The sequence below is a fragment of the Buceros rhinoceros genome, unplaced genomic scaffold (genome assembly GCF_000710305.1).
Source record: "Buceros rhinoceros silvestris isolate BGI_N320 unplaced genomic scaffold, ASM71030v1 scaffold36672, whole genome shotgun sequence".
NCBI lineage: Eukaryota > Metazoa > Chordata > Aves > Bucerotiformes > Bucerotidae > Buceros > Buceros rhinoceros.
Genome location: NW_010401316.1, coordinates 41016 through 61355, shown reverse-complemented (window position 1 = coordinate 61355; position 20340 = coordinate 41016). Strand labels below are relative to the sequence as shown.

Genomic DNA, 20340 nt, shown 5'->3' with positions numbered 1-20340 from the left:
CCATTGCTGTACCGCGTGGTCCCTGCCAGGTGGCCCACAGCACAGCTGCCATGGCGTGATGTCACAGCTCCGGCCTGAAAAGCGCTTCCTCTGCAGCTATCAAAAGCTGGGCACCAGAACAGACGGCAGAGCTATTGCATGCTATCCGTGCTCTCTTGCCTGGGAAATCTGGAAAAGGAGGAGAAAACCTATGAAGAGGGGGATCACAGTGGACTTGGTGAATGTGGGAAATAAAAGGAAATCAACATGCATGAGAATTTATGGGAATTGTGTATGCACGTATACATCCATACATATAAATAAATGCATATGTTTTGTACATATATGAAGATGCGTGGGACAGGACTGGAGAGAAGCACGAGAGTGAGATGGAGAAGGCCAGAGTTCACCCAAGACATTTGACCTTGCCAGGCAAATTCAGGAAGGGTCAGTCTCTCTCTTCAGGAACATACGACAATTACAGCATCTAAGAGTTTGCGCAGGGTTTTCTTACACGGCCATTCTTTACTTCCAAGCGCTTAGTAAAAGAGCTGTGCACATTTACACCAATTAGCAGATCCAGCTACATTTATTTTCCCCTACCTCAGTTCCCCTACCAGTCTGCAGCACCCTCCCAGAGCCCGAGGAGCTACAGCTTTTCCTCACAATCAGCTGGCTTCTTCTTCCTGCCCAGAGCAGTTTGCTGTCTCTGATGCTGACGAGTCCCTCCAGTAAAACAGAAATCTCAGACTGAAAGAAATCCAGTTGATTCCTCTCATTTATTCTAGTGTCTCCAGAGTCTCTGTTACTCCTCTCACCTTTACTCTCTCTATTTTTGGTCTTGTCATTATTGTGTATCTCTCCTGTGAGGGACTCTTCCATTTTCATGTTCCTGTGGACAGTCACTTTTCTTGATAGCAGTGCCATTTACCAAACTCTTAAACGTCTGCCTGAATAGGCACATCTCATCCGCTGACACCCAGACAGGCACCTTCCATTCTGCAGTGGCAGTCAGTATTTTGGAAATTATATAAAAATAACAGCAGTTTCATCTGCCTCATTCCTAGCATTGAGGAGAATGCTCCACCACCTGCTGTATTACAGATTCTTGTGCGTTTTCTCCAGCAGCCGCTTATGACAACTGCAAGCTTGGTTTACCCTGGGGATATATATGTATGTGGCCAGTTGCTTCAGGTCATATTCCTTCCAAATAGAAGTCAGCTTGACAGCTGTTAATTTGCACTTGGCTGTTCCATGTGTTGTTTTGCTCTAATTATTGGTCACCGTATGGAACAGGTGACAAATGCCCACACGAGGATCCTTTAAATCACAAGATGTACACTCATTAGGAAAACAAACAGAGAGGGTCACTAAATACTAGTTTTCTCCAGCCCCAAACAGAAACAGATTTTAGCCAGTTTTGACATCTATTGGAAAGGGGTGGCAAAGGTGACAATATCTTACTGTTTACGGAACTAGCTTCCTGTTTGGTAAGTGTCGTAGTCTCAGGGACGGAGGGGAATTTAAGGAAAATACAATTGTTCCAAAACTAAATGCAGAATCTGGTTTGTCTAAGGATTTTGTCACACGGTTCGAATAGGTGTTCTTTCCTGTGAAAAAGTAAATGTGCTTATCAAAATATTTTCTCTGACCTTCAGCTACTTAAACTAAATAAAATTCAATCAGGGGAAAAAAAAAAAAGTCCTATGTGAGCAAGACAGTACTTGCTGGACAAGAATGGCAAAACACCATTACAGTGAGCTTCCTTTCTCATAAGTGTGGCATTGCAGTGGATATTTAATTGAAGTCTCTTTTCTCAGACTCCAAGGGCCTAATTTGGATCTTAATTTGGGCCAGATTCTCTAAGGACCTAAGCACAGGACTTGTTTTGTTCCTGGGACTAGTGAGTAACTCTTGAATTTTTGCAAGATTGTAGACCTGTCTGTAGTGAAAATTATGAATAATTTAGTTGATCTCAGTGGAGCTGCGTTAGTGAAAGCAAGAAAAGATTCAGCATCTTGGAGTCTTGGTGAAATTACTGCTTTTAGACCTGTGTAAGCTGAGGGTATTACAACATGCTCTTTGACTGAAGTCTTGCAAAGGGTGCTAAAACAATAATACAGGCACAACACAGAAAGAAAGGGGTTGCCATAGGATATGCTTTAGTAAGAGTTTATCTGAAGTTAAACTCACCTCTAAATAATATCCCACTATTTTTTTATTTTTGCCTCTTAAAAATAGGTGTAAGTGCAACCTTCATGCTACTGGCTGTAAAGAAGAAAACAAAAGACTGCTTTGCGAATGTGAGCATAACACAACTGGCCCAGACTGTGGAAAATGCAAGAAGAATTACCAGGGCCGACCGTGGAGCCCTGGTTCTTATCTGCCTATACCTAAGGGCACTGCTAATATCTGTAAGTAGTTCTGCATAATAAGGATATTTCATTATTAGAATTCTGCCCTGTATCGTCACTCTGAAGGAAGGTTAACGCTGGCGAAAGTTTGTCATGTCTTTATGACCCAGTGCGTATTATTGGACAAGGTGTCAAACTGTAGGTGTTAATTGTAAGTATATATCATCTCTGCTCCCACATGGTTGTAAATAACTTGCACGAGAACTGCATGTTTGACAAACCCCTGGACACTGCACAGAAAGGGCTCAGGAGTGAACAAATTGGGACCCTTCGCGTAAAAAGCACACACAGAGGAGAGAAACCAGTTCAGGGGAATTACCGGCAGTATGCTCCCTCCCTGGCACCCTCAGGTCTCCATTCCTGCATCCTTTTTACCTCAAACACTCTCAGCTCAACAATGTGAGATAAGGTCCTTGCTCATTTTTTGTCCATTTAAGAAAGTTTAAAAAGATCTCAGACCAAATTTTTCCAATTAATAACTAAAGATCTAAAAGCTGGTAAAGAAGTTTCTGCCTGGTGTTGGCCTGCAGTCCGAATTCACATGCGCTCTTTCAGGTCACTGTGTAAGGGTTGAGGAGGGAAAGCCAGGGCAAACACCGCGTTTCGCTATTTGCTTGTTTCCAGCTGATAGCCATTCAGCCACACACATACTCACTATTCCAGCGCAATTTCTTATCTATCTCCAGAGGAAGTTATCGACAGCTGTATTTCTGGTCCTGGACAGGACTGGGTCGAAAAGAACAGGATGCTGAAAGAGAAGGCACGAAGACAAGTATGAGCATCAATTCTTCCTTTCATGCATGTGAGAGATACACAGAATCCTCCTGAACTGAGTAACAGACTTAAATTCCTTTGAAGAAAGGATTGAAGAAGATGAGGATAAATCACCAAACCTTTTGACAGAAATTACTAACTTCTTTTAAGGAAAAAGTCCACAGTTTTGCCCTGATTAAAAGCAAAACATTCATTTTAGAATATAACAATTTACTGAAAAGTTATTTGGGAGAAACAGAGCTCTGTACTGTAGTTGAATGAAAAGTTTAAAACCAGGAGCAATGTGCAGTGCTCAGAATGTTATCTAAGACTTCAAAGCAGCAGCTGTGAAGAATCAAAACTCAAAATGAATATCATAGGAAGCAGAACCTTATCAAGTTAAATGTGAGAGTAACAGACCAAGTAACAAACCATGAAGTGTGGGGGCATGAAATTATGATAAAATTCCTACTGAGCAGAAAAAAATGAACTTCCAAAAAGGAGGGGGAAAGCATTTTGTAAGAGTATTCACTTTTTCATATGTAACAAAAAGTGGTTGTGGCTCACAGAATTAATTCTTTAAAGCCATGCTCGGAAAAAATGGTGAGATTTACCAGGATGGGTTCACTTACATATTTCATACACACACACATCCATACATTCATATGTATGCATATATATACATTTTTAATACATATATAATGTAGTTACTACCCCAGCAATCATCTAAACTAGTGATAAGGTACATCTGAACATGAAAATGGGGATCTTTCCAAATGCAGCTTGCTGAGTCAGTTACATCTTCTGCCATCAGCTGAGCACACACCAGAGGGAACAGGGGCATTAGTGCCCACCGAAAGGATGCCTAGAGCTCGTTAGAACAACTTCTGACATTATTGAATTCCATCAAAAGGGCAGTTGCATCAAAAATCAAAATATTTTGCAAATAGTAGGCAGTCTTTTCTGGGTTTTATTATTATCACTATTATTATGATGGCATCACGAAAACGAAACCTTGTTTATGCTGACAAATGCTCCACTTACCCTCAAATCCTGACTTCAGTGGTGAGCAGTAGCAGGAATTCATGGCGAACAGGAAGAAGTATGAAGGATTTCTTCTTTGCCTTCACAGTCACCAGCAATGGACCGGCTTTCAGAGCTGGACCCGCATTCATACGCGCAGTGGTTGCTAGCTGCTGAGCAGAGAGAAGGACCCAGCTGTCATAAGCTTCATCTCAGTGACATCTTATGCCAGTGCATTTCACATCTTAATGACACAATAAGTGAAAGGTATTTCCTTTTGTTTGCTTTAAGTTTTTTCCTATAGTTAAGCCTGTATTTCCTTAGATAGGAAGAAACAGAGAATAAGGCATCCATACTTACATCCATTGAACCATTTATGATTATAGAGACTCGACACGTCATCTGTGCTTTCTTGCTCTCTTCTGGTTCTATGACGTCATATTTTTATTTGACATGTGATATTCAAGACATGAGAAACACATGGATCTTTTACAATGGCATGAAAATGTGTCTGCTTCATATGTTGTTATTACAGGGATCAGCCCTTGAGAGCTTTTTAAAGATTGTGCCACAGTTACAAAATTTCTTCTGGCATCAAGACCAACATAAATGACAGATTACTTGTTACAGTAGTTAGTTCAGAAATGTCATATTTGAGTTCCTTCGAAACACTTTTGGGGTGAACATCACCTTACAGCGGTTGTTACTGTTCAGTATTAGTTACGACTTCTAAACCACTTTGATGACAGACATTGAGAAACTTCCTTCAACGATGAGAATCTCTCTAGCCTTCTTTGTTGTGACCATCAGCGGAAACAATTAACTTAGTGGTCATTACTTTTGTAGCTTGATTGCCTATCTAGCCAATCATCTCTCTAAGAGGCCTTCTGCTTCTAGTGTGGATATCTGAAGAAAAAAGGTTTATTAATTTTTATATCTGTAGCAAGCTGATTCCCAAAATACTGTCGTTTATATTTAACCTGGCAGATTTTATGCTTTTTTTTCCCCTATCTTCATTGAGATGACTTACACTTTTGAAAGTTTCCTTTCCAAAATCTTCTGTATTTGACTGATTTGGATTGAGTGTGGGAGCTTTTTTGTTTATAAGATAGTTCATTTTTACTTTTTTCTTTTTTTAATTTCTAGGTTATATGTGATTATTCTGCATCTCTACACTTTATTTCTAGCCTGCATCATGCTGTTTGCATTAAATCTTTTTAGCTGTTCTTTTCACTTTTCTTTTAACTAACTTGTTCATTTTTGTCTGCTTACTCTCGGAAAGTTCAATATTACTGAAGTGGATTTTTTTTTATCCTTCTCAACCAGTATGTTGACTTTCAGTCCAGAAGTGGTTCTCTGATAACTGCTTCTTGAATTGGGTCCTGTGTACTACTCAGAACTAAATCAGCTTCTCTTCATGTTTAATTAGTTGGTAAAAGCAGCAATCATTTATGGTATGTGAAAACTTGATTTCTTTTTGTCACTTCCTGATTTAATGCCACATGTGTTGGAGCATATTTATTGCGTAAACCCTCTGCACAGTCAATGTAATTTCACTTACCCTGTTGTTTTTATGTCGCCATCCCCATCGCATAGTCGGTGATGCAGCCCTAGCATTATACTCTCCCTAGTCTAGGGAATCCTGTAAGTAGTTGCTGGAACACGTTGATAGAATTAACTTATCTGGTTTGACTCTGAAATTCCCTTGATATATTAATTCAATTCCCTGGGGACACCTTGTATAATCCAATAACACGGAGATTAATTGCAATTATTTACAATACTCGTCCTTCCTCCAATTTTCAGTCTATCTTTTCCATCTAAAACCGAAATATTTTAAATTTGAAATTGTTTAAATTCTTTTCACAAAATAAAAAGATCGTTCTTCTTGTGATTCTCTGAATATGGGAAATTTGTTCAGATTCAACAAGAAGCCTAACAAGAAATCCTTTTCCAAATCTTTCCCAACTGGAATTTCTGTTGTTTCCACTGTTACGCTTCTGCTTTTTCTTTTTTTTTTTTTTTTGTGGCCAATAGGACTTTATTATACCTTTTCAAGCTACAGCTCATTAAATAAAAGACAATTCTAGATTATACTCAGTCATAGCCCAAACCTTGATATAAATCTGCTTTCTGTATCCTTCTCATTTTAAGTCAACATGAGTTTTTCAGGAGAACACAAAATGTTTTTTCCGTGCTTTGCTGGGGAACGACACCGAGTACTCAGTTGTTTACTGGCACTAACAGTATTTCCACATTTGTCTCCCGCATAGCATTTATTTTATATTTTCACTCTATCTTAGTGACTATTTTGTGATTACATTTATTCCCTTGTGCTGCCACATTCTATGGATAGTTTGTTCCACAATATGTTTTGACACTTAAAGTGAACTTATTGAATTTCTCTACACTTGGTATTACAGGATAGCTTTTTCCTCAGCAGTCGTATGTGTCTGACAGCACTAGCCCTTTTCTTCCTCCTGTTGTTTAGATCATCTTTGGCACTTACGTTCTTTGCTCCATCAGACAGAGCTGTCTAAGACTGTGCTAGGCTGCCATCCATCAAAACCTGCTCATTTTTTTCCCAGTCCCTCCACAACCAACGACAGAAGTGCTCCACACTTGGTGAAAACCACCTCCCAGCTATTACATGACTTTCCTCATACCTAGTTCAACAGGAAACAAAGGATTGCCTGGGACGTGGGGGACTTTGGTGCTTCTTTTCAGTCAACAGTTAGGCAGGTAGTCTCAATCAGTTTACCGAATTTCTCCTGCAGTGGGTCCCCCTCTGATAGCACGGCCGCAGTCTCAGCAGCATAGCCTTAATCCTTCCTGAATGGGAAAAGACTCATGAGGCATCACTGCAGCACAGCTGCCACAGAAACACTTTCTGGCAAAAAATACAGCACTGGAAGTATTGTACTGGTTACCCTCATCTGTGTTTGTAGTTTTCTCCATGAATATTTGCTGACACCACGCCATCTTGAAGGACAGGGTAAATTAAGTTGGCCAAGAGGTTGTGCAATGGCAGGCTTTCTGTTCAGGAATCCAAGTAGCGTGGATCTCTGTAACTGAAAAGGTCACACGTCCTGCTGTCCTGTCAAGGCACACTCACAGTAGATAGTGTCCCATTTTCTAAGGGCCCTGTTCTGCAAAAAAACTGGAAGGAGATTTCCAGTGCCTACTTCATGACTGAGGTAGAGGAGGTAAACCCACACGATCTCAGTTTGAAGGAATGGGACACTTGTGCTTAAGATCTAAAACGTTGCTTCTCAATGAAGTTGGTAACATCTCTCATGAAAAAGGAATGCAATAATAAGTTACAAAACAGCAAAGCTTCTTGTACCTGTTTTATGTTACATATTAATTTTGGCTCCTGAAGCTTACAGAAGATGTAAAGCCACGGGAAGATGTCACACTAAAGCTGTGTCAGGATGGGAAACTTGGAAGCGGGTGGCAAAACTCTTACATATCAAGAGCACTCAGGAACATAGAAGTGTCAGGAAAACCTGCGAATGATAAACTAAATTCCCTCCAACTAGTTACCCAGTGCAATAGCCAGCAGAACACTGCAGCTACATACCTAAAAAACAATGCACTATAAATAACATGTGCTCCATTTTTTTGAAATGGGACTTGCAAATGTATTCTTCAGCACTTCACCCTCTTGCGTGACCCTGCTGGTTATGATGGCATCTGTTGCTGGGAAATGAATTGCTTCCATGCATCACTGGTTTGAAACAACTATTTTTGCCATATACAGTGGAAAGAAGCAATGAGAGAGCGTTCTAGTCCTTAAGGAGCAGTATGGGAAGGCAAAGCGTCTGTTATAAGATACTCAGAGTTCTAAAAATGTTCTGAGTTTTGCACTTTCTGATGTTTCAGAGATCTAATATTCTGTCAATAAGTTACGATTACTTCAAAAAAAATCCTTTGATCCCACTGGGATCTTACTTTCCTAGAAAGAGTTTTCAAGACTGTATTGGAGACACTAAAACATCATGAGAAAAAGTTCAAGTTTTAAAAGGTGTTACCCAATGAAACAATAACTAAATATTTTCTCTGTCCCATTTATTTGTGGCAATATTACTTGGGGAAACAGATGTGGAGGATAACAGACTTCACATAAGCAGTTCTTTTTCTGGGAATTAAAATATTTTCAATCTTTACAGAGCAAGCAGCTGCAAAATTAACAGTAGCAGGAGTTCTAGGGCTCTTGCAATAAAACACGTGAAATTTCCTAAGAATTGTGTCTTTCACTGTGTATGGTCCTTTGGCTGAATACAGGTTTGGCAATACGTGAAAAGTTTACTTTTGTGATCATAACGATCGCTCCCTTTGAGGGGTTACAAGATGCTAGGTTTCTCCGGCTTCTCAGGGCTTTAAATTACTAGAGAATCCAGAACTTCTGAAATTGATGTTGAGAATCTGATATTGCAATCATGCCTCAGAGGAGGAGTTGCAAAGGGAAAAAATACACACTGCAGGGAGTGCTGTCATGCTGCAGCACAAATATTCTAGCAAAAGATCAGATGTGGCATTAATTTTGTTCTTGTTTAAGAGTTAAAAATGTGTGTGGTGTAGAGTGCAATTACAAGGCCATCTCTTTTGTCAGAAAAGCTCTCACACAGCTTTGATCAGCAATTAATACAAATCCGAACTCGCACTGCATTATTGACGATCGTAACCTGCCATGCCTTCATACGAGGCAGTCTTCTTTCTCAGTCTCTGGGCTGCATTCACCTCGCCTGGATAATTCACTGAGCTCTTAGTGACGCGCTCCCTGAATGAGAGTGAGCTGTGAGCAGGAGCCTGTCCCTGGCTCCCTGTCATGCAGTGGGTGCACGTTCAACTTGTGATGGAGAGGAGGCAGAGAAGCCCGTGGGAAAGATGGTGAACAAGACCAAACTGACAGAGTAATTCCTTCATCCCACACGTACTCCTTGCTCAGGAAGAGATGGAGGGTGGCTGCATTACTTGTGCAGCGGGCAGGAAGCACGCATGGGCATTGACAGTGGAACTGGTAAGAGGGGTGGCAGGGTACGACCTGCCCTGAGACTGGAAGCAGCAGTACGGCCCTTCTCGATGAAAGCCTGATATGTCTTCCTTTGTGTTATGGATTTCACACTGACACTGGCTACGTAAGAAATCAAAAACTTGCTTCCTTTGCTAGCATCTGATTTGCTTTGTTCTCCATTCTCAATAGTCAGCTCCATGGTAGCTAACAGCTAAAACAACCCATTTCTGGGAAGAGAGGGAATGAGAAAATTACGGGGCAGATGCAGAAGACTGTACGAAAGGAAAAGACCAGATTTTTTTTCTCTCAAGTAGTGCATGTATATTTAGATGCACTTTCAGTGAACATGTAATATACCAAACCACCACCCCCAAGTCAAGTAAAAAATAGTATTAGAGACTTTCTTCTGCAGTGTTCGCCATTCGGGGGGCAGTAGCTACCCCTTTGCAAGTTTAACCTGCTGTTCTCTCACTCACTATAAAACTATTACCACTAGTAATCATCCCAGTGATTTCAACCAGAAGGTAATTTGGACTGAACACTCCTTTGGTTTAACAACGGAATATACGTAAATGCAATCACTTGGTTTGACTTGCCCTTTACATCTGGCTGAATAGAGTTGTGCATCAAGGGAAGTAATGGGACCGATCCTTTATCTCTCCAGCCTGTTCACATCATTCCTCTGCTGCAAAGTACTCGCAGGTTTCAATAGAAGGCTGACAGGAAATGATCTACATCCCATAAAATACCCGTTTCCGTCCAAAAGGGCTGGCACTGGCGGGATGACTCCCCGTAGCCTGTTGGTGTCCCCGGTGGTGGTGCCGCCGCAGGAGGAGCCATGTGGTTGGGCCCCCATGTGCCTCCACACTGACAGAGGGGGAGAGGCAGGATCACACCTCCTGTGCCTTGTTACCTAAGGACTTGCTCCAAATACAGCTCAGCTGAATTCAAGAGCTAGCCTCAATATGTAACTCCAGATCTCACAAAAACACTTGTACTAAGAATAATTTTCCCATCATATGCGCGGTTTTCAGAGTGTTAATAGACCCTCCTTCCTGGCCCTACATAACCAGCACTTTTCCAGACAAACTTAGAAGTGCCATTCTCACTCTCTAGCAGGAAGGGCATAAAGTAGTGCACTATCGAGGCCAGCCACCACACACAGGGATACCTGGTATTAGAAAAAGCAAGCTGGTTACAGAAGATCACACCAACCTAGAAACTCTGTACAGAAATAGCAGAAGAACTTTTCAAGCAGAACCTGAATACAACTTCACAAGGTCAATACGGAGCCCTTCAGGCTAGCAGGCATCTCGTTTTCATTATTCTCTGCCTGGGAAGCATTTATCACTATAAATTCATTGAAATTTTTGCAACACAGTAAAATGAGGAGAGCAAACTTGCAGGAAAAGCTCTCCTCTTGCTACAATCTGTTCAATAGAGAAAGGAAAGGATATTTGTATGTGCGTGTAGGAGAGAGAGAGGTTTGAGGCGGGGGAGTATACCCAAAGGAAACACAAATACCATTTCACAGTGGAAGTGTGAGCGTGAGAACACAGTATCTGTATTTTATCTAATGTTTGTGAAGGTTCCATCAGGGTATAAGGGAAAATGGATCCTACTAATTTAAAACAGTGACAATGACTTGCAAAAATGTAAACAAGCCGCTATTGAAACTTCGGGGGAAATTATTTTTAAATCGATTGCCTTTTTGACATTTAAAACAAAGGGATAGACGGTCTCTTACATTAACTAACTAAAAACCCCATTTTGATACTTTTAGAACTATAGCAGCATTGTTCTATTATGATGATAGTTTTATTAATGTTATTAATATCTAGTAATATAATTAAGCTTTCAATAAGTAAGTCATGATTCTCAAATTTTGGAAAATACCTATTAATCTCAGCAGAAGTAGAAATAATTAAGTTGGCAGACAACTTCTGAGTATGTGGCTCGGTGCTGCCTCCAGCGCGGTGCCTGATGCTCTGCCAGACCACAGCTTCCATAAGATATGAAACCAGAGAGCTGCAATTCTGACGTGTGCCCCAGGGCTGGCGTGGTGAAACACAAAATATCTGTTTCTGGTTGCCATTCTGCAAATGCCATTCCTTCAGCATTGTCTTAACCGTGCCACAAGTTAGAAATGTTCCCAGCTTGACTCTACAATATCTTGCTTACAGTGAATGTCATTTATCCCCAAGACCCCTTCGCCGCGGTTTGCCTAATTGCAGAATAAGGTCCATACCATCTCTGAGCAAGGCAGAACTTCAAGATAGATGTTGAAAGAAGTATAGCAGATGCTTAATGGAGAAAGAGATAGGTTTCTGCATGCCATCAAAAGCCAATAAAACTTACCAACAGCAAACTGTATTTAACTGAAAGGATGCAGATATCCAGGATTTAAATGCCAGCCTGCAATTTGTGACTTAAAACCAAGAGACTAGCAACAGTGCCATTAGCAATGCCATTTAATATAGAAAAAAGTGGCATTTCAAGAAAGATTTCACGTCCATATTTTTGTGCTAAGCACCTTTCAAGGCAGACCTGACAACAAGCTGCATGTTGGGACTGCATCATGCAATGTGAGATCTCACATTGCTAATCCAGCAAAGGAGTTTTGCTCCTCAGCAGGCTTACCTCTTCTGGTAAATCTCATCTGCCTCTGGAATGGTTCCCTTGCATTAATTCAGCTTAGGAATTGAAATGAAAGCAGGGGGGAAGAAAACAGAAAAAATCAATGATAAGCTTAGTCAATATGACCAGCCTAATACATTAGATTGTTTCGCTCAATTACGTTTCTTTTCCATAGCTTCATTTAGATAACCGTCAGGTAAAAGAGAAAAAAACAGCCATATACAGTTAATGCAACAGAAGGTATCAACTGATTTAAGCAACTGGCCAAAGCAGTTAGCAATGCATCTATCTCTTGGTTAAATTATTCTCCTAGATCTGCATCATACATGCGTGACTGATATTTTTATCTAGAGCATTAAAGCTAATGGCTGGTTAGTTGCAATACAAGGCTGTACTGAGCAAATTCATGAAGTTCAGGGAGCTGGTGTCGGTCCCAGAAATACCCATCTGTCAATACACTGTAGTGGTCCCTGCAGCCTCGGACTGCAAAATGCGAAGACTCTGCATTTATAAAGGGCTGGGTACCTGCTGGTGGTTGCTTGGGTTTAACTGTGTTATTGATACAATATTCTGAAAATTAACAGAAAATTGCTTTTGGAATCTTAGATGTAATCGCTCAGCCAACTACAGCAAACAGCTAACTATACTTTTTTGTGTTTTCTTTCTCTGCAGGCATACCCAGTATTTCCAGTATTGGTAGTAAGTAATAAAACCAGTATTGTTTTGCATTGTCATTCGGCTCCTTGGATCTAATTTCCCAACATCCCTTTCTGTTGCAGATAATGTTTCTCTGAAAATGTGCTCTATATTAGCCTTCCTCTGTTGCATTAACGTGTAACCATATTATGTGGTCAGAGAGAATGTCACCCCTGACAACCCATCTACCTTCAGCTGCAGATCTGATCACTTCTGATCAGCAGATGAAAACTGTGTGCTATAAAACTAAGTGTTATTCAGAGAATTAAGACACTTGTTTCACAGAAAAGATTGGTTGAGCATCTTTTTTGAGATGAGTTCACTAATACCAGCGGAGAATAGGACCATTAATTGTGATGTGCATATGTGTAAATTTGAAGAGCAAATAGAAGAGCTTTCATTTTTATGAAGCAGCTGAACAAAACGCAGTGTATCTGCTGGAATTTTGCATTTACTCCTGCAGCCTTTGAATGGGGCTTTACTCCAGAAAATAAACAGAATTTTGTTCCTTCACAGAAACCTCCTTTCCTGTATACAGTTAAAGCACCGAAATAGTACAACTTAAACTATAACAAAACCATGATAGTGTTAGGTAAAGAACGACTATATCAAAGAAATAGATGGTTAATTAAATAAAACACTTAACGGGACAAAGTGCACAGTAGCTCAGCTGTGAATCTCAGCTGAGTTCCATAGCAGAGAAGCGCAGGCATTCACGGCAGGTTAGCTGATTACAAATAGAGTGGGGAGGTAGAAATGGGACCCTGCTGCATTGACTGAAAGAATATTCCCTACAGCCTCAGCTTTACAGAGGCTTTAGACATAACTTCTATGATTCAGGATTATCACAACGATAAAATATCACGGTAGCAAAATGCAATTTGCCATAGCTGATATGCAACTGAAAAGCTTCTAATAATTTGGGTAAAACTGTCTGACTTCCTCTGATGCAGCATCAGGTCTGTCAATTTATAAATGAGCTCAGTTTACTTAAGCTCATGAGTGGTGCTGATTTGTTAAGCTCTAGGCAGCAAGTTAAATGCCATCAAAACTATCCTCCTTGCAAATGAGAGCAGCTTAACAGCTGAACGCCATGGTGTATGTTTTGCAGCTTTAAATAGTGAAACGTGCAAATGAAAACCTTCAGTCATAATAACGTTATTTTCCTGCTCTAGTACCTCCTTTGACATTTGCATGACTGCAAATGCATAGTGATACGCTGTTTTCAAAACCTTGTCTTTATACCTATATAACAAAAAAAAATCAACTAAATGCAAGAGAAGTTTATTCACTGTTCTCAGGAATATTCCTGCCATCAGTAGCAGAAATGGGATGAATGGGAAAGTAGCTCTTTGGAGCTTGGTTGTGCTCTAGTTTCTTAGTACGTGTTGCATGGACTATATGCTTGTGTTTTCACTTCACATTCCATACAGCCTTTGTCACCACATCTACCATCTCTGAGCATCAGCAGATGTTGGCCTTTTGAAAACTTAATAGGGAAACTCAAATACCGTTTAAACAATGGTGACCTGAAAGGATGCATTGTTGACCTCTTTGTATTTTACACTGGGGTGGTTAGTACAGTTTATCTGTTAAAAATGGAGAAAATTCAGTTTAACATTCCTAGCAAATACAAGAGTTTCTGCAAGTCTATGCTTTGTCTTTAATCTGTTGTAAATGTCTTGTAAAAATATATGGTAGACTTCAACAAATTTCTCTGCCTACCTGGAAAGGATGAAGCATGAGCATCTCTTCATGAGCACAAGTAAATATCAATACTCTGCTTGGTTTTTTCGTGTTTTTTCTTAAATAGCTCAGGGGGAAAACAGCTCTACTTGCACAATGTTCTGAACATCTCTCCTGTAAGACAGCAATAGCAGAATTATTGTTAAACACGGATGGAACCCGTAAATTTATCCTGGTCTCTAAGAGAATTTAACAGAAGTACAATTAACACATAAACCCAAACAAGATTAATTAGTTGTGGCTGCTTTAATCGATTCTGCTTTATTTCTTCTTTTGTCTGTGCTAATACAATGTTTGTGTTGATATCAGCAAAGTTTTTTCCCATCTGGGGACAGGAAGTTGCCCTCAGGATGTTACGGTTTGGGTTTTATTTTGCCCGGCAGCAAACACAAACCTGGTGCGGGGCGGGGCGGCGGGATTGCCTCTTGTGTGCTCCACCTTCTTGCTAGTATAGAAGGAGGATGGGCTTGGGGCAGGGAGTTAGGAAGACTAAACGGCCAGCATACAAAGATGTCACTGCAAGCAAAGTTCATTTGACACTAAGACTGCGATGAAAGCAAGCAAAGAAAAATAAAGTACATTTACCTGTGTGCGCATATATGTATCATTCTGTTTTCCTTTTTTACCTCTAAGGATCTTGTATTAAAGCAGCTCATCATTATAAATTTGAACATAAAGAAAGAGCGGTCATTAAGTAAACATCCTTTCTGATCATCTAGAAGGAAAAAAAAATTCAGAGCTTTCCCATTAAGATCATTTGTCCCTGCTGTTGTCTATCGATCAGTTCAATAATAGGTTCTCTGGTCATTTCCAGCATTCTTGGTTCCAGTGTTGGCCCTTTCAGCATTTTTCAGCCATGTGTAGAAAAATACTGGTGAAAGCGTTAGCAATTAATGAGTCCCAAAACCATTTCATAACTTTAAGCAATGCTAACCTACAGCATTCTGAAAACTACATTATTATTTTACTTGCTAAAATAATGATTGTATAATTTTACATAAACGAATGCATCAAAATGTTCATTATTGTGACCAAATACCAGTTACTAATCTGTACATGTATGCCTTCAAAAAGTTGAACCTTCTCAACTACAGCTTCTGTCTTTTTTTTCCTGTAAAGCATAACTCCACTAATTATGCTAAAGAGTTTGTTATAAAGGGTATAATTAGATACCAGATAGGATAGACATGATGTGCAAATAGCTCTGTGTGGGTGATTATCACCTTAAAGCCTGCTGGTGGCAGATGAGTCAGGGTTTAGAGACAGACCATGCACCCAAGTGCAAGATGCCGTCACGATAATCAAATGGTATTTTCTGCTTTGTTCTCTATGTTGTTGTTCTTCTTTATAGCCAATTTCAAATTAAGAGAACTTTTTTTTTATGATAACGAATGCAAGACACGAAAGTAAAAAAAAGAAGTCTGAATGGGCACCCTTTAATTTTATTGTTTTCTTAACCTTGAAAGATCTAGTAGATATTTTTCTGGAACTAAAATAGTGTCAGGATGAGTGCCGCTTTCTTTGTTTTACATATATCTTATGAAATTTTAATGTGTAAATACATATCTTAAAGGATTGTGAAAGTGAGTACCAGTGGATTTTTTCTTCTTGTTTGTAGCAAACATAGTATTTTGGCCCTGATTTTCCCCCTTGCAGAAACTGAGAAGTTCTCTCAGTAAATTTACCATCATGAGACCAAAGCCATTACAACGGCAAGCACAGGACAGGAGGATATACACAACGCTCATGTGTCAGTAGGGTATAAACATGCATAACTAGTTGTACATTACTTCTCTATTATTATTTGAGGTCAAGTTTTGCAGAAAGAGCTGTACTGTTGAGAGACCGTTAAGATGTTTATCTCCTTAGGATATTTAAAAATTATCTCCAGATTATGTATATTATTTTGGACATACTAGCACAACGTTCTTGTTTCAATTCAATTTTATCCAAATCTGACTCTTTAATAAATAACACTGTTGATCAGGCTCCTAGTCTAAGCCAATCACCTTATCGGACTAACTGATTATAATATCAAGCCACTAACAGTATTTGCCTTCCATCATTTAATACTTTGAAGCACTCGGAATTTTTCAGTTTAACAATTAAATTGTCCATTATATTAAACCATTACTGAGCTGAAAGGAATACTGATAACCGATGTGGTGTAATACCCTTATTTGAACAGTGGACCTGAAAGAAATTTAACATTCCCCAAAAAAAAAAAAAGACATTCTGAGCAGCTTGTTTACCTAGTAGGACTCATGGCAAAGCCAGTTTTCTTCTGTGTAACTAGGATTTCACCCCTGAAGTTCAGTAAGCAGAGCACCTGCACTCACCCCGGCCCTGAGCAGAAAGCAGCTCTTTGGGGAGGGGTTTCTAGTGCAGGGTCAGAAGCTACCAACGCTGTTCCAGGGAGGGTTTAGGGGTGGGATTTGGAAGAGCCTTTGTTTCAGGTTTGGGTTGGGTTTTTTGGTCTTTTTTCTTCTTTGCCAGATCCACCAATTTTAACAGATAAGAAGAGCCATTCTCACACCAGTCTAGTTAGTAGACGTGGCCACTGACAGTTTAGTGCTCTCTCTCACTCTTCATCCCAGTTTACCTTCATCATCTTGGGGCAGGTAAAAACAGTATACCCATCAAAGAGTCTTTTCCGTGCTTTTTTGATCTGCTATAATTTACAGGAAATTCTGTAGTTCATAGTTACCTTTGTTTTAACCATTAAAAAACAACGAAGTGATAGGACCCTATAGGAAACAAGATCTCACCATTTCGGGATGCACCGTGGTACCCATGCAAAACACACCGCACGTGCGATACGCAGGTTTAGCTGCAGTTACTCCAGGATGTTTATAGAGAGCAGGCACGTTCCACAAAGATATTTTAAAATCTTATCATCTATAAAGCTGGGGGAGAAATTGCTGGGGAAAAACGTACTTCAGTATTTTCCCCTCTCCTTTTTCTTTCTGTCCCTTAGACATGTAATCAGTTTATTTCATAGAGTATAAGGGAGGAATGAGGTTTCCAAATCAACATTCTCATTTTTTAAAAAAGATCTTGATTCGCTATTCTTCATCCGTTGTGAAATACTGTGCAATAATCGTAGTCAACCAGCCAATTTCAGCACCTTTGTAGGAAAAAGCAGAACCAATCAAATTAAAAGGGAACAATCCCTGCAAACTATCAACAGAATAATTTACTTTTTTTGTTATGAGAAAGTACCTAAACATATCCTTGCAAAACCAGTTGAATTCATTGTGCAGTTTTGCAGATATCTTAGTGGAAATATTTACAATTGAAGAATACACTGTCAGAGCTCATTAGTTTAAGAATTAGCCAACATATGTTAACATCAGTGGGGTTTTTTTCCTGATTTTTATCTAGACCTTTCCAAAGCTGGATCACTGGAGTTTTTCAGGTTTGGGGGGGGTTTTTTGTTGGGGTTTTTTTTTTTTTTTTTTTTTTTTTTTTGAAGCCTCTAAAAAGATCACGTTCTTTTACTCTAAGACAACATGTGGCCACATAAAGGACTAATTGCATTTAAATTCTTCCAACAGTTATAAAAGCTGTTATGGCTGAAGAGCTGCCATAAAACAACCACATCTACACATTTATGCAGAATTCTCCTTTCTTCAAAGGAACAGGTATGAAACTTCCTACATTGCTCCAAAAGAGATTGCCTAACATGGGCCAAGTATTTTTTTAAACTTAATAAAATAAAGGGGTGATTTTTTAAAAAAAACTTTCAGCGTTTCCTCTCTTTTGATGAGTTAGATTTTGCTTCGTTACGAAAGTGCCGAAAGGCAGATTTTATGTGAGGTAGGTCATCACGACTTTAAGCAGACCTACAGAGACAGAAATGCTGTAACAATGGTAGTCTGATCTTTGCACGTGATGGAATATGATTGATATAAACACACCCAGTTGTTCCCAGAGTTACTAAATCTGCCATTGATTTCAGTGGGCGTTATTTTTTATTATTCCTAATTTTTTCACCTATATTAACACCTAAAATCACTGTCATACATACAGTTCTACTGTGCTCTGCAGATATCTGTTTTAGAGTAGACATTTACTCTCAACTACTCATGGTTTAAACAGGCACTGGCAAGGGCAGTTTTCTATGAGTAGAGACGTGGATTTCTACTAGAAGCGTTAAGCTTACGTTAACTTTTTAAAATGCTTTTTTGTGTATTTTAAATAGAATTTGAAGGAAAGTTAAGAGACATCTTATCAGAGTCTCTCACTAAGGTTCCTTATTGATATTATAGATTAAACGTGATGATAGTTGTCAGCACAAGTGCTCCCTGTCTGCCATTAGAGTGAGCATTATTTAAGACTTCTGAATTAATTAGTAGGAATTTTCAGCAAACATGTTGTTTGTGGACTGGGTCAGCAGAAGCTGTTTAGGAGATGGAAATACACTAGTCTGCCGAGGAGCGCAGGTGCCCGGGCAGCAGCATAGTCTTCGTATGCTCCGTCACCCATGCTTTTCAACCCCGAGGAAGGAGAACCTCTCTTAGTGGAATATATTTTAATTTTACTGCCAGCTCAGTACTTGGTTAGAGTAAGAAACGAACAAAGTGCTGATTAATTTCTGCCAACATCACGGCAGGTTTTTCTCCTGTGCAGCTGCCTGCTCGGAATCGGGCTGAAACTGCCTGCTGATTTCCACTGTTTCCCAGTCTGAAGCCCTGCTCTAGCCCATGGTGCAGGCTGCACTTCCAGGCAGTGTTTGAGACAGATTTTCTTAGTTTAGTATCATAGGTAATTCTGAAACTGTATATCCAAACAAAGGATTGGGAATGCAATCAGGTGCTTCTTACTTCATGAAAGTAAGATTTTTTTTTTCCAACAGCGATTTTCTGCATATAATTGGCTTTGGAACAATAGTAACTAAAAACGCAGAAATTTCCAATGTGAATTTAAAGTTTCGTATCTGATTTTCTGCTCCGTCATATCACTCATATACCTGTACTCTTAAAGGTGTCTACAGTAGGTTCACTTTTAAATAATAACACTAAAACATACTTTTAGAAACCTTTTTTTTTTTTTTTACATTTCTCTAGCCTTGATTGCCCAGGTTGGCTGTCATAGAATATATTACTGTAGATTTACATAGCATATCTTATAGAATACCTGCACCAAAATTCATTAATTATTCTGGCTAAAAATTACTTCAGTTACAGAATACAGTGTCCGTACATGGAACTGTTCTGGAAGACATTGGTTTATCTCGTCAGCTTCTCTATAAATAAAACCCTTAGTGGTAATCACAGAGGACTAGAAATACTTTCACAAGTTGCTAGAAAAGAACAACTACCTGTTAATGAACCTTCCCAGTGCCTGTTCAAAGGAAGACTCATCTGCTCCAATATATTTGTGGGAATGACAGTCAACATTCTTTGCCTTGGACATCTCACATACCTTTTTAGATAAAGCATTTAAACACATCTCCGTTAAAACAAACAAACGAACAAAACAATAAAGAAGCCGGAAAATTTCAAATATACAAAGGCCTTTATCAAGAAACATGTAATCTGGGTGATGATACATTTTATGAATAAGGATATAAGAAAAATAATATTCTCTTTACCAAAGATTAAAAAAAAAAAAAAAAGGCACGTAATAGAAGCATTAAGTCTCCGGGAGCATTAACCACATTACCGAGCAGCCCAGAGACACTGAAGACGGCAGCTGGTCTCAGCTGGATATGACCCTGAACAGCCTTATCTGGCTTTGAAGTCGACCCTGCTATGAGCAAAGGCTGGAAACAAATGACCTCCAGAAATCCCTTCTAAGATGGTTACAATTACCACTAATAACTAGCAATAATCACTAGTAATAATACTTAATTGGTGATTTTCAGGCATTTTAAACATGCTCTTTGTTGTTTGGGTGCCTGTGAAGAAACTCAGCTCGATATAATCTCATTTAAAGGGTCAGGGAATTTTTAATTATTTTGCAGTAAGTCACAACCTCCGTTTAAAGTAAGTTGGCTAAAAGGAGCACAGTTCTACAGCATTTATAGGATTCATGTGAAATCTAATGATTCTTCTGTCATACAAGTAATGA

At 39.4% G+C, this 20340-nt stretch overlaps 1 protein-coding gene across 1 annotated transcript in view; it reads left to right on the top strand.

Moving 5' to 3' along the window:
- Positions 1-2215: 2215 nt before the first annotated feature.
- Positions 2216-20340, top strand: part of LOC104490003 (netrin-G1-like) — a gene marked incomplete at both ends in the record, with an annotated part of 59134 nt that continues 41009 nt past the window's right edge. Inside the window, 2 exons of the mRNA XM_010132228.1 lie at positions 2216-2393; positions 12496-12522. Of these exons, the coding sequence (XP_010130530.1) occupies positions 2216-2393; positions 12496-12522 (205 nt within the window). The remainder of the gene's footprint in view (positions 2394-12495; positions 12523-20340) is intronic.